The sequence below is a fragment of the Lissotriton helveticus genome, chromosome 4_1, assembly GCF_964261635.1.
Source record: "Lissotriton helveticus chromosome 4_1, aLisHel1.1, whole genome shotgun sequence".
Lineage (NCBI taxonomy): Eukaryota > Metazoa > Chordata > Amphibia > Caudata > Salamandridae > Lissotriton > Lissotriton helveticus.
The window spans coordinates 1216368744-1216383528 of record NC_136063.1 but is presented as its reverse complement, the minus strand read 5'-3'; the positions used below and the strand labels follow the sequence as shown (position 1 = coordinate 1216383528).

The following is a 14785-nucleotide window of genomic DNA, read 5'->3' as shown; positions in this document are numbered from 1 at the left end:
TCCTTCCATGGATGCATCCGTGGTCAGAATGAACTCCGGTAGAGTTTGAAGAAACGTTAGACCCGGAGAAGGATTGCTTTCTTTTGACCACCATTGAAGAGCATGCTTCATTCATGGTGTCACTTTTATGCGATCGTCGAAAGACCCTCCTATTTGTTGCCATGGTCGGTGTAACTCCTCTTGCAGTGGCCTCATCCTGAGTCTTGCAAATGGAACTAGACTGATCGCTGAAGAGCACATCCCTAGAAGAGACGCATATGTTCGAACAGAAAGTGACTTTGTTGAGATTTGCCTTGCCAGTTTTTGAAGTTTGTTCTGCCGTTCCTGAGACAAGAACGCTTTGCACTGTTGGGTGTCCAGTGAAGCTCCCAGAAAGGTTAACACCTGTAGGGGTTGCAATTGCGACTTCTTTACATTGAGAGTGAGGCCTAGATTTGAGAATAGACGAAGGGCGCTTTTGACCGCTTGTCTTGTGATCGGTTTCGATGGTCCTTTGAGCAGCCAATCGTCGACATATGGGAAGACCTGCATCCCCTGGGACCTCAATGTTGCAGAGACTGGGGCCAAACATTTTGTGAATATTCTTGGTGCCGATTTCAGCCCGAATGCCAGCACCTTGAATTGAAAGTGGACGCCAGCCACTGTGAACCGTAGGTATTTGCGATGTTTGGGGTGTATAGGAATATGGAAGTAAGCGTCTTACAATTAAGCGCATCTGCCAATGTCACCATGCGAAAACTCTGTTTCTTCAAGAATTTGTTGAGTTTGCACAGATCCAGAATCGGGCGCCACTCTCCCGACTTTCTTTATAAGGAAAAAGCGAGAGTAAAATCCTCTTCTTTTCTGCGAGATTGGAACCTTCTCTATCGCATTCTTCCGAAACATGTTTAAGGCCTCTTTGAACAGAAAGTGAAGACGAAGGGAGGGGGACCCTTGGGCGGGGTCGTAGGTGGTTTCTTTACGAACTCAGGACACACTCTGGTCCGATGTGACGTTCCGCCATTGTTGGTAAAAGGCAGAGATCTTCGCGCCCACAGGGAGGGAAGGATTGTGGACTGGCGCCCGGCATAGCTCATTGACGTTTGTTTGAATCTCGTCCTTGATTATTTGATCTTCGTCTTCCTCCCTGACGAGAGAAATTACTGGAGGAAGATTGCCTGTATGAAGATTGGTAATATGGTTGCTTACACTGCGTCTGGCATTGCCTGTTCTGTTGATTGTGGTAATTTCCTCTGGAAGAAAATCCACGACCTTTTACTCCTCTAAAATAACCTCTTTTATATTGCAGGGTACCAAGCGATTTTGCGGTGTTGATGGTTAGTAAGGAGTCATCAATGTGCTTACTGAAGAGCGAGTCCCCGTCGTAAGCCATATCGAGGATTTTTGTTTGCACCTCAGGTCTGAAGGAGGTTGCTCTGAGCCAGCCCTGTCGTCTGAGCACCGCAGCACCCGCTAACTGACGAGAGTTAGTGTTTGCGATGTCTAGGGCGCAATCTATTTCTGAAGCCGCCCTCTCTCCTTCAAGCACTATTTTACGTACTTCTTGCTGACGATCTTCCGGTATCAATTCTATGAACTCAGATAGTTCCGACAACATCTGTCGGTCATAGCGGGAAAGAATCGCAAGAGCATTCGCTGCCTTGATGTAGCATTGGTGGAGAACTTCTTGCCTATTAGATCCAATCTCCTGCCCTCTTTGTCCGGTGGTGTTGAGATTGGAGTGGATGTATTTTTGGACCTCTGTTGAGCAGCTTGGGATATCACAGAGTCCGGACGTGGGTGGCCCACCAAACAAGATGGAGTTCCTGGCGGTGCTCTATACTTTCTCAATACGAGGAAGGACTGCCGGGATAGAAGCGGGTGTTTTCATAATCTTAAGACCTTCCATCCAAATAAATTCTGTAATGGGTATGGCCCTGGTGATCATCCTATACCCTTCTTTAAAGTCGTGCAAAAAACATTCCGACTGCTCAATAGTAACTGGTAGTTCAAATCTTGTAGCCGCCCTTTGCATGATATTGTGAAAGCTGCCAATGTCCTCCGGCGGAGAATTAGAGGGTTGCGGCAAAGGAGGGGAAGGCATGGGTCTTACATAGTCATCCCACGGATCCGCAGGTGTGTTGTCATGAGGCAACTCGCCTTCCTCTGCTCCATCCTGATCCGAAGAGGAAGTATCCCGATCCTCTTGTGGTGTGGGTTCTGCAGTGTGTCTTGGCGACACTGGAGGCTGCGGTGGTGGAGGCGTAGGTACGTCCGCTGGTACCGGAGGTACAATTGGCGTGGACGGTGTAGGTGGGAACCTTTGGCGATAGTCTGCCAACATAGCCTGTAAGTCCTGTATCAACGAAGGAGGAAGAGGACTCGACTCCTCCGAACGTGGAGCTCTGTATGGTTGTCTATAGAAAGGTGTAGACAAATCCTCTTGGTAGTAATGCTCCTGTATTTCCTCCTCTTCATCCTGACATTTTATTTGTAATTCGGATGGGTGGAGTGCAATCCCAAAGGGACCTTCATCATCTCCATCATCATCAGATTCCTCTTCTTCCACATATGTTTCTAAAATGTGGAGAAATATTGGAGTAGTCTTGCCTATGATAGGTTTTTATCTGAAAATGAGTATATGCTACAGGTGAGGCATGAGATACCTGAGGTAGAGAAGGCCAGGGTCTCGCAGGCGGAGTCTTAGTGATGACTGGACTCTTTGCTGGAATGGCCGTCGACTAGCTCGTCGTCGACGGACTAGTCGTCGATGGGATTGTCGTTGACGGTGGTACTGTAGATGGACTTGTTGTCGACGGGGCAGTCGTCGATGGAATCTTAGTCGACGAGGCGGTCGTCGACGAGGCTGTCGTCGACGGGCTCTTAGATGATCCAGTTGTCGACGAGATCTTAGTCGACGGGGCTTTTGTCGACTATGACTTCGTCGACGATGGAACGGTCAATGGAATGGTCGTCGACGATGATGATTTTGAAGAGATTAAAGAAATATCCTTAGCCCCTGAAGATTTCTTTGAGGAAACCTTGGCTGACACAATAGGTGAAGTAATAGCAGAGGTAGACACCGTAGCCAAAGAGCTTGAGGTGGTAGAAGTCACAGACTGTTTGAGAAGACACCAGAGAAAGTTTTTGTTTGTGCTTTACACAGTTTTAGATGAAGATCCTGAAGGCGTAGAAGCTGGAGAGTGAAGAGGAGGAGAGGATAACCTCCTTGAGGGTTCTGAAGCTCTATGAGAGGATTTGTGTTTTTTCCTCTCAGGAGAAGAGCTATCTCTGGATCTGGCTCTTTTGCTGGATGTAGAAGCTCTGTCATCATCTGTGGAAGATGATTTGAGCCAAAGAAGAACCCTTGCCTCCCTGTCCCTGATGGTCTTGGCAGGGAAGGTGCGGCAAATCCTGCAATCCTTCACAATGTGATTGGGATGCAGGCAGTAGATGCAGTCCTTGTGCTGGTCATCTACATGGACCCTCTTTTTATCACAGGTCCTGCAGGCCTTGAAAAGGGCTTTCTTCTCAGACATTCTGAATAAAAAAGTTGAAATCTGAGTCGGCACTCAGGGAGACTCCCTTACACACGAGGTGCGGTGAAAATCTGAGGAGAACTGCCTCTGCTTGGAAGGTTCTAGAGGGTGCTGACAGCTGATTGGTTGGAACTACTTTCAGTTCTTTTCATATAATGAGGTAGATAGGCTGCTAAGTTTTGGGCCTTTTGGGGCCTATAGTCTTGTCTGCCTACTACAGATTATTCTAAGGCACTGCTTTTTAATATATAATTACCGTGGGACTCCCGCCTCGGCGACGGGGAATGATTCAGGCATGTGAATCTATGAAAGATACCCAAATACTGGATAACTAGAGTGACAAGGAAGTCGTTTTGTAACAGGAGTGGAAGGACTTGTTGTAGTGTGACCATATGAAAATGATCCGACTGTATGTAAATGTTTAGAGGTCTGAGGTCTAGGATAGGTCTTAAGAGATCCGTCCGTCCTTTGGGATTAGAAAATATAGGGAGTATACTCCTTTGTTTTGCTGATGCTTTGGGACTATTTCTATTGCATTTTTCTGCAGGAGGGATATTACTTCCTGTCTGAGCAGTGTTAAATGTTCTTGTGACATTGGACGCTGCTTGGGTGGTATGTTTGGGGGGGGTGGATGTTAGTTCTAGAAAGTAACCCGATTGAATTATTTGAAGCACCCACCTGTCTGATGTGATGTTTTCCCAAGCTGGCAGATATTGTTGTAGTCTTCCCCCAACAGGAGTGGAATGGGACGGGGGAAAGGGAAGGGGAGTCATTGGGCAGGGGTAGAGGCAGAGCGGGAGTTGTTTTTACCTCCGCCTTTATTATTGTTACCCCTGTAACCCCCCCCTTTGGTAGCCCTTACTATAGGTGGATTGTGTAGGGGCTTTGTTGGAGGTAGAAGGTGTGTCCAAAGAGTATCCCCTGGTGGCGCCTCGATAAGATGAGCGGCGAAATGAACGTCTGGGAGCCTGCGACTGCAGGGCTCCCATAGATTTGGCTGTATCTGTATCCTTTCATTTTTTCAAGTGATACATCTACATTGGGTCTGAGTAAGTGTTGCTCATCGAAGGGTTGATTAAGTATAGCACTTTGGACTTCAGGTTTGAACCCTGATATGCGTAGCCAGGCATGTCTATGCAATAAAACACTGGTGTTAACTGCCCTGGAGGCAGTGTCTGCTGCATCACGTGCACACCGAATAGAGGCGTTTGTAATATTTTTCCCTTCTTGGATAAGCTAATTTGCTCTATCTTTGTACTTATCAGGGAGGTGCCGCATTAGTGATTCTAATTCGTCATAATGTGCCCTGTCATATCTGGCCAATAATGCTTGTGTATTGGCAATACGCCACATGTTTGCGGCTTGAGACGCAGTTCTTTTCCCTGATGCGTCAAGTAGCTTAGACTATCTGGTGGGGGAGCTTCACCTGAGGTTTGTGAGTTTGCTCTCTTGCGTGCATTGGAAACTACAAGTGAGTCTAGTGGTACTGAATCTTTAATATAGGCTGGGTCTGAAGGGGCAGCTTTATATTTTTTCTCTATTAGAATCAGTGAGCTTCTTAGCCGGACCCGAAGGTGGGGCAGTAGAAGCAGTGTGTCGGTGTGCACCCAAGCCTGAGGGCGAGGGTGTGACCCGGGCCTTCTTTGGATGTGTCGAGGAAGGGTCGGGGTCGATGGTCTTACTTACGACCCGCTGTGCTGGAGTGATGTCTTCTGCCTCGGAGTTTCTGTCGACGTCGTGTTGTTCTGGGACGTCGACGCCTTCTTTAAAGAGGTCGTCTGGAATCGGAGCTGAAGATCGAGCCATTGTTCTCCTAGCTCTTCGGTCCCGGATAGTCTTTTTTGGAGCGAAAAGAGGCACAAGCGGAACAGTCTCTGGCCTCGTGCTCCGGGGAGAGGCAGAGGTTACACACTTCATTAAGGTCGGTGTGGGGAAACTTCGACCCACATTGAGGACACTTTTTAAATGGCGTCCTTTCCATGAGCTGGAGTCGAGGCCTAGTTAGGTCTGAAGGCCGTCGACGATGACCGGAATCGAAATCTTCGGTGTTGAAGAGTAGCGTCGACTGGAAAAGCGTTCAAAACTAATTTTCGGAAAGTTGGTGAGGATTGCGCGCCGAAGGAAATCGGTTCCAACATGGAGCGCTGGAAACACTTCAGAGCCCGGTGATGGAAAAAACCAACCTGGGGATGGAGCCGATGCCCATGCGCAGTATCATACAAAGGAGGAGTCACCTATCCCGTGACTTCCAAAGACTTTTCTAAAACAAAACAAACTGCAAACATCTGGGCCCAACACTAGGTGGCCATCTATGCACAGTGTGTAATATGCAGCTCATATGCCTCGAACATTATTTTTATAATTAAGTGGAATGCCATCTTGACGATAGGGGGGTTGATTCAAACATGTGAATATATGATCAATGCAATGCTTTAGAGCTGGTAGTTCCTTCTGCCTATGCTAAGAGGAATTTCTGAATAGACTGAAGGAAGTAGCAGAGCATGGAATTAATACTGCATCAATAAGCACTTTTCAACGCTGCCCCATACGGTCTATAAAGTCAGCAATTTACAATTATTATAAACCTAATGCATGTGCATTAATTTCTCGCCAGGCAGTACTCATTGAAGATACTTTCCAACAAGCAGCTGTGTTCTATAGTGTAAGAGATGACCGCAATCCTATACTCCTATACTGCAAAACTCTCCTCCCTTCTTTCACAATACAAAAGCTGGTGAGCTATTTCCAATTTTGTAGGCTTTGCCAATAGTTACCACTGCTTTATATAATACATCCCAAGGTAACTTGTAGCTTTTGTCATTTCCGACTCACCTTTACCAAAACTGTTCGGCTCCACTTGACCTAAACTTTGCTTTAGAAAGTTTTCCAATATATCAACCACATTATCATCAGGCACGGGAGCAGCTGAAGATGGCACAGTTTGTGCCTGTCTCCATGGTGTGCTTTCCATCCTTAAAGAATCTGACTGGATCCCTCTGTTGATATCCCGGTCATGCAGAGGAGGGTTCCAACGTTCTTGCTTCTCGGTTGCAAATGCTTTTTCCATAGGCATGCCTCCACGCTGCATATCCTGTGCCATCAGTCTTGACCCTTCAAACCCAGCGCCACTCGATCTAGCCATTTGAGACTCACGATTCCAGTTTCCATCTGACAATTAAAAATTAACAATTTAGGAAACATAAAAACTCAGGTCAATATCAGCTCAGTAAAATTGGTTAGTATGTTGGTATTATAAAACAGAAGCAGCTTAATTTAAAAGTTTGTTTTCAGACATAAATGGATACAGTCACAACCTCCTTAAGGCAAAATCTGAAAGGCCATACATGTAAAGATGCTTGAGAAAAGTAATGAGATCTGATTCATAAGACTGTCAGACAGGAAAGTATGAACTTTTGAATCCTCAACTGTGTATTAATATAGTTTAGTAATGGTGTAACCTGAATAGATGGTACAATGAACAATGGAAAGGGGGTGCGAAGGATTATAGATTTTAATTGCACAAAATGGAAGAAACCCTATTTTTCCTTAATCAGTACATTGAAATGTTATCACTCTTTAGCTTGGAATCAAACATAAGAGGTGGAAGACAATTGATTAACCGCACATTCTGTTGGTAGAAAACATTATGAAATCCACAGGGTTTACAAAATAAAGATCAACTGAACCTTAAAAGTTACTGAGGTGGTAGGGACTCCGTTAAGCAAGTGGCTTTAAAAGAGTGTGGGAAACACTGTTTGGGTGCCATGCCAGCCAGGACTTCCTGTAGGTATAGGTAAGTCACCCCTCTAGCAGGCCTTATAGCCCTAAGGTCGCTGGGTGCAAGATAAGTCGCAGGGTCATCAAAGCTGAAGACAGGCAGGTAGCTGGGGCCAAGGCAGTTGTCTTCAGTCTTCCTGCAGAGATGGCTTCTTTCTTCTTAGGTTGTTGCAGATCTGATTTACAGGTCGGTGGGAGCCACCTACGTACTGGATTTAGAGGCGTTTTAGGAGAGTAGCAGGTAGGATCAATGGGCACATTACTTAGCTTGGCTACACCCTCTGATTGGAGGGGACCCCCCCCCCCCCTCTTCAAGATGGCAGGGACGGAAAGATGTGCTTTAACTCACCTTCACCAACTTAGGGGTGAAGTTGGCAAAGGTGGTCACACCTCCTATTCTCCTAAGATTTCCTGCCCAAACTAGGGGTGTAAACCAGAGCCAGTCATCTGCTGCTTGCGGCAGAAGCTGGGGGGGGGTCGCCTTACAAATTTAAAGCTTCGCTCGAGCACTGTGCCCATCCTTGGGGAGGAGGTATGACACCTAGACCTGTGTTTCTGGCCCCAGAGGGCAGAGGCTTTTGATCCAGGGGTCCAGAAACCTGTCTGGTGGTGGCAGCAGGCTGCCTAAAGCCAGTCAGACACCACAGCAGGGATGGTATGTTTTCAGGGGGCACTTCTGAGGTGCTCTATGGGTACACAGTATAATAAATCCCCACCCTGGCATCCGTGTGAGTTTATTAATAAGAGTTCTTTGGTATAAAACACTCCTGGGTTAAATGAAACCATCTGGGTGCTGGGGAACTCAAGTTGTCGATTTACAAGCCCCTGCACTCTCTGTAGCCTCCCTGACACTTACAATTTTAAGGAAAATACGTAACTATTGTAAGTATGCAGATAGGCCCACACCCGAGATATAGTGCACTTTGCCTTAGGGCTTGTACGGTCAGCTAGAGGGGTGACTTACCTATACCGTAGGCAGTGCTGGTTGGAATGGCCGTATGTCAACTGTTGCTTTTCACTGCACCAAGGCATGCAAGCTGCAGTGGCATGGCCTTGGTATGGGGCCCCTAGGGAACCCTCTCCGTTCCCATTCCGTAGGTGCCAACGGTACCATTTACTAGGGACTTACAGGGGAATGAAGTTGCCCATCGTGGTACAGTTTTAGGGAAGAAGCAACGGCATAGTGAACCTGGTTGGCAGGAACCCTGTGCACTATAATCAAAACCACATTATTTTCCAGGCAAAAAGTGGGGGGCTAAATTTGTGTAAAGAAACCCTGTGAAAAAAACAAGGCCTGTCCTGCAGCCAGCGACCTACACAATCCTTGCAGGACTGCCTCAGTCAAGCAGTGTGTCTTCACACACCCCCAGTCTCCACGGGTAGTATTTAGCCTGATCTTTAACTTTGACCTCTGTACCCAGCTGCTCCTGTGCCGCTTGTGGTACAGTGTTGGTGCTCACCTGAACGCTGTTGACCCTGAAACCCAAAGGCTGGATGTAGGAAGGTAGATCCCTGACTATGGTTGCCCCCAACTTTTTGCCTGGTGTTTTGCTGGTTTTCTGACTTAGTTGACCTGGGACCCTGCTATTCAGGGCCCCAGGCCTACTGCTCTCTCTGTAAAATGGATTCCATGTACCTTAGGTACATATCTAAATTGGATACTGAGTCACCTTATCAGTCCCTGTACAGTGTACCTTAGGTACCCAGGGCATAGGTGTACCCAGGGCCTACCAGGGGCTGCAGCATGTATTATGCCACCCCTGGCTGGCCATCCAAAACTGACACAACTGGCTGCACGACAGCTGGGGCAAGGTGGTGTACTCACCCTTTGCTTTAGATATAGTATACCTATATCTAACCCTAAAATGGACACACAGATCTCCTATCAGTCACTCCTATGGCAGGCCTTAACAATCCTGGAGGCAGAGTGCTTGGAATCGTGTGAGATAGTGCTCTGGCATGAGCTGAGCCTGTCTGCGGCTTTCGGGATCTATCCCTTAGCCGTTTCCATGATATCGCATACCATATACTCTTAAGTGCATTATAATCCTCGCGGTTATATGCCAACGCTTGTATCGCTTTATCAAAACATGTCGAGTAAGGTGTCATACGAATTGGAATACTAACCCCTCGCCAATTCTGGCAACGGGGTTAGCATTCCACCCTTCTAGAGGGACACGACATGTAATTAACCCCTAACCCCGGTTAAAGTCAAACAGAGCCTCAGCTCCACAAAATGGATGCTGCCACCGAGACACAAGTCTGCCCTCCGGCTGCTGGGAGTCCTCCCAGAGCAGGAGATAAGGACAAAGGGTTTCCTGCCAGGGGCGGTGCCAGCACCGTCCCAGACAGGATTTTGTGTATTGTAGGTAGGCAGGGCTTCAGAGGAAGGTCACTGCACGTGGCACCCCGGTGCTCACTGTGCATAGGCTGGCTTGAACCAGTTCCAGGGACACTCCAGACCCTGTGCTGGGGAAAAGCCCGCCAAGGAAGTGGGTGTAACCACCCCCCTCCTGGTCCCACCCATAGGGCAGGACCTAGTCGCGTGCCAGCCCCCTTTTCCCAGATAAAGGTAGGGACTGGCCCCCTTCCAAATCAGATCATCTTTGGAATCAAGACACGACTTTCTACGAAAGGACTTCAAGATTTCTTCTTCAAGATTCTCCCTTGTGGCTAAGGAGTAGTCACCCTGCATCCGCAGGCACCATCGCAAGAACACTGCGGTCTGCTGTAAGTCCTTCCTCCGGAATCCGACTGCCCAGCTCGACAAGACCCGGCTTCCCTGGCACCTCCGACCTCTACTCACCTCTACAGCCAAGCTGAGAACCGTGAGTGCGACGAGACCTCAAGGGACCGACTATTGCCAAGACTGCACGACTTCTGCACAGCAAGCCCGCCGAGTAATTTCCTGGTGAGTGCTTTGGGGTCCGAGAAGCCCCGACCCTGAGCAGCTCCAGCACCGAAGAGCAGCCCCCCAGCATCTCCACGATCGGCGTGGGGCCCTTCTGCTTTTTGCTGCTCACCGCGTTGTTTGGCTACTAGCCCGCTGGCTTGTGGCCTTCTGAACGACGCCCGACGACATCACTGCTGCTGGTCTGGTTGCTCCAGACTGGCTCTTGCTCCCTTCCAGAAGGGAAGCACCCCGGACCCTCCTGGTCCACTCAAGACGCCATTTTGAGTCCACCGCGTGGGCTTGAATTAGCCAAGGCTTTGTTGCCCAATCCTGGGTTCTTCGACGCCGACAGCTTCATCCATCGTGGAACAGCTCGCCTCTCCATCCTGGTCGCCGACAACACCTCCTGGTCCGTGAGATCTGCAGAGCCAGCGTCGCCCACTCACCTAGTCGAGGTGACTACCATCCGGTGCCCTCCTGGTGCCCACTGACTACTGGCTAGTAGTCACGAACTTGGTCCCCTCTGCTTTCAGGTGTCATCCATCTTCCAGATCCAGGCTTGGATCAACTCGAACTATCTTCACTGGTCGCCTGCCAGCATCTTTCTTCCAGGCTCCTGGTCCGGCAACGAGGATTCCAGACGTCTTTTGAGACATATGCAGCTGCAGCCCCTGGGCTAGGTAACTTCGGCATTTCGGTGCCCCAGCATAGCCTCACTATCCAAGGGTCAGGATCCACTGTCGTTTTCTCCCTACCAGGTCGGGTTCGCCCGTGAACACTAACTTTAACTTTACTAGCTTCCATAGACTTTGCCCCGCATCCCGCGTGAGAGTGCACACTCTGCACCCGAGTCCCCTGGGCCTCCTAGAAGTAATCTAACGATTCCCTAGTCAAGTCCTAGCGATTCCAAAGCCTATTAGTACTGTACTTACCTGCTAGTAATTTCGCATTCCACTTTTAGAGTATATGGTTTTTCGTGCCCCTCGGGCATTTGTGTATACTGTGCTAACTAAAGTATTTTCGTAAGAGTTTTGTTGTGTGCCTAGCACCCTGTCCTCAAAGAGTACAGGGCTGTTGTGATTCTAATAAATACACTGTTTATTTTCATAACACTTGTGTGGTGTCCTTTCACTGGGTGTTCAAGGGGTAATGTGATGGTAAAACAGCTGGCTTAACACGCCCTCTAGAGTCTTAGCCTTAGACTGCTCGTATCCATGCTACTAGGATAGCTGGTCTATAAGGTTGACTTACAACCAATCATCAATAAGGGTTGTTTGGACTGATATATAGTGATCACTAGAATAGTGAGCACTGCATATCAGGCCAACTTCTCACACTGGATTTGTAATTTATTCACTTACCCGTAAAGCCGCATTATTGCTTTCCTCCATAGGTTAACAGTACAAAGACAAATTTGCGGTGTCCACTTTTGAACTTGAAAAGAATTCCTATTTAAAAACGCACTTACCTTTTTGTGAAGATCTTGGTATTAAAATAAATATTAAGCAAAATGTTTTTTTATAAAATTGGTGTGGATCTCCTTTTTGATTGAGTCATTTATTGGTCATTGTGCGCACAACAAATGTCACACACTACTCTGTTAGGCCTAAGGCTGCTCGCCCACACTACAAGAAACAGAGCACTTTGGGGTTGCATGGAGCCCTGTACACTTCTAGGGGAATCTCTGGACTCTTTGAATGGTATAACTACCTAGTGGCACAAGTTACGACTTGTGTAGCAATATATCTGTAAGAGACATTAGATAGCGATAGATACCTTACCTTAGAATATCCCCAGGCGTCAGACTGGATCCGGAGAGTTTGCTAGCAGTACCTCTGCGCGTCAGTAGGTGGCGTTGTGCGGCTCCGCGTCCATTGCTGGCTTCGTAAGCATCGAGATGACGTTACGGAGACTATTTAGGCGCCACCCATGTGCACCGACGTCCGTTCTGTACACTACTTTCCGTGCCAGGAACGCAGAGCCATGCAAGAAACTGACCACTGGTGCCATGAAACTAGGGACCTGAAAGGGATGACTTTAACCCAAATAATCAGTTCACAGAGCCGGGAGGATGGGTGGGGCGTTAAGGAATCTATCACTAACTAATGTCTCTTACAGATATCTTGTTACACAAATAGCAACTTGTGCTTCTGAAAGAGTCACGTTAGTAATAGATGCCTTACCTTAGAATAGATACCCCAGCAATACCAACCCCGGTGGTGCGTCTGCGAATAAGATTACATCAGAAAGTCACGGAGAACAGAACAGCCAAAGAAGTCGTCTCTCCGGACTTGACTGTCAAGGCAGTAATGCTTGGTAAACATGTGCAGTGAGGCCCACGTAGCTGCCTGACAAATGTCCTGCAAAGGAACGCCGCGTCCCAAGGCAGAAGTGGCTGATGTTGCCCTGGTAGAATGGGCACGCAGCCCAATAGGAGGCTCCTTCTTAGACCAACGAGTAACAGGCTTTGATGCAGAGAACGACCCACCGAGAGATGGTCCGTTTGTGCACAGCCCAACCTTTTTCGGCACCCACATAGCCAAGAAAGAGCTGGTCATACACCCGGAACTGTTGTGTGCGCTTCAGAGAGAACGAGAGCGCACGTTTTGGGTCCAGACGGTGGAGCCTCTCTTCCTCTTTTGAAGGATGCAGAGGCAGAAAGAAGGTGGGCAAAGTGATGGTCTGCCCGATGTGGAAGGGTGTGACAACCTTTGGCAAGAAAGAAGGACGGGTCCTTAAAACCACCTTGTTCGGATGAACAGAAAGGAAAGTAGGTTTGGAAGAAAGAGCCTGGAGCTCACTCACTCTTCTGGTAGATGTGATAGCTAACAGGAAATCGGTCTTGAAAGTAAGAAGACACAAAGAACAGTTATGAAGAGGCTCGAAGGGAGCGCACATCAGATATGTGAAGACAAGGTTTAAGTCCCATTGAGGCATGATGAACGGCACGGGAGGCTATGTGTGTGTAATGCCTTTCAGAAAACGGTTAACAACCAGAGACTTAAAAAGAGAATGCTGATCTGGAAGCCGTAGAAAGGCAGAGATGGCCGAAAGATAACCTTTGATAGTGCCCAGAGCAGAGCCCTGCTGGCCAAAGAAAGAAGGAACAGAAGGACTTCTGGAAGAGGGGCAGAAAGGGGATCCACAGACCTAGCTGTGCACCAGGCCACAAACTTGTTCCACCTGCAGGCGTATACCGTTTTAGTGGAGGGACGCCTGGCTGCCAGAATGACATCACAGACTTCGGGAGGAAGATTGAAAGCTGTCAACTATCGCCGCTCAATCTCCACACATGGAGGTGAAGGCTGGACAGGTTCGGGTGGAGGACCGTTCCCTGCTGCTGAGACAGAAGATCCTCCCAAAGAAGCAGTTGGATCGGGGGATCGATCGCCATGTTGAGTAGCTCGGGATACCAGTATCTTAGTGTCCAATCCAGAGCCACAAGAATGACTTGGGCCTGGTCGCGCCAAATCTTCAGCACTCTGGGCAGAAGTGGTATAGGCGGAAAGGCGTACAATAGACCGCAACTCCACTCGCGACGAAAAGCGTTGCTGAGCTAGTGCCTCCTTGGAAATTTCAACGCGCAGAACTGCTGACATTGCGCGTTCTGTTCGGTGGCGAATAGATCTAACCAAGGCTCTCCCCAATGCTGAAAGAGACCTTGCGCCACATCAGAGTTGAGACTCCATTCGTGATCCATCAACTGGCGGCTGGGTTCGCCCATCCTGGCGTTCAGAGACCCTGCCAGGTGTTGAACCACCAAGGTAATGCCTTGATGTTCCAGCCATGTCCATAGGCCCTGAGACTCCTGAGATAGGGTCCAGGACCCCACCCTGCTTGTTAAAATACCACATGGCGGTGGTGTTGTTCGTAAACACCTGCACCACACTTCCACGGACAGAGGAAAGGAATGCTTTCAGTGCATGTCGGATAGCCCGAAGCTCCAAGAGGTTGATATGGAGCCAGGACTCCGCCAGAGACCAGAGGCCTCTGATCTCCGTCTCTCCCAAGTGGCCTGCCCCATCCCAGGAGGGACGCATCCGTCACCACTGTGTGCTTCGGTTGGGGAAGGGAGAGGGATCTGCCATTGACCCATACGCAATTCGTAAGTCACCACTGCAATTGCTATGCAGTGCCCTCCGAGATCTGGACATGATCGGACAGGTTGCCCCGATGCTGCGCCCACTGGAACTTCAGGTCCCACTGCAGAGCCCGCATCTGCCATGTTGCACTAGCAGAATGCAGGAGGCCATCCGGTCCAGGAGCCGGAGGGTCAGCCTGACTGAAACCCGGGATAGAGGCTGAAGGATCGGAATAATCCGGACTCGTTGCTCGAGAGGATAAACTCGAAACAGCGTCGAATCCAGAACCGCTCCGATGAAGGGGAGCTTTTGACTCGGGTGAGACTTAAGCACATTGATGGAGAACCCCAGCAAATGCAGGTCGGCCGTAGTCTGAAGGTGGGTGACAACTGCTTGGGGTGAGCCCGCCTTCAACAGCCAGTCATCGAGGTATGGGAAGACTGACACCCCTGAACTGCGCAGGTGAGTTGCGACCACCGCCATAACTTTGGTGAACACTGAGGGGCGCTGGTAAG

The 14785-nt window shown here is 48.8% G+C and overlaps 1 protein-coding gene across 1 annotated transcript in view; it reads right to left on the bottom strand.

Annotated features, from left to right (window-relative positions):
* LOC144829050 (uncharacterized) overlaps positions 1 to 14785 on the bottom strand; it is a 491023-nt gene that overhangs the window by 66509 nt on the left and 409729 nt on the right. Inside the window, exon 20 of the mRNA XM_078687792.1 lies at positions 6351 to 6686. Coding sequence (XP_078543918.1) covers positions 6351 to 6686 — 336 coding nt within the window. The remainder of the gene's footprint in view (positions 1 to 6350; positions 6687 to 14785) is intronic.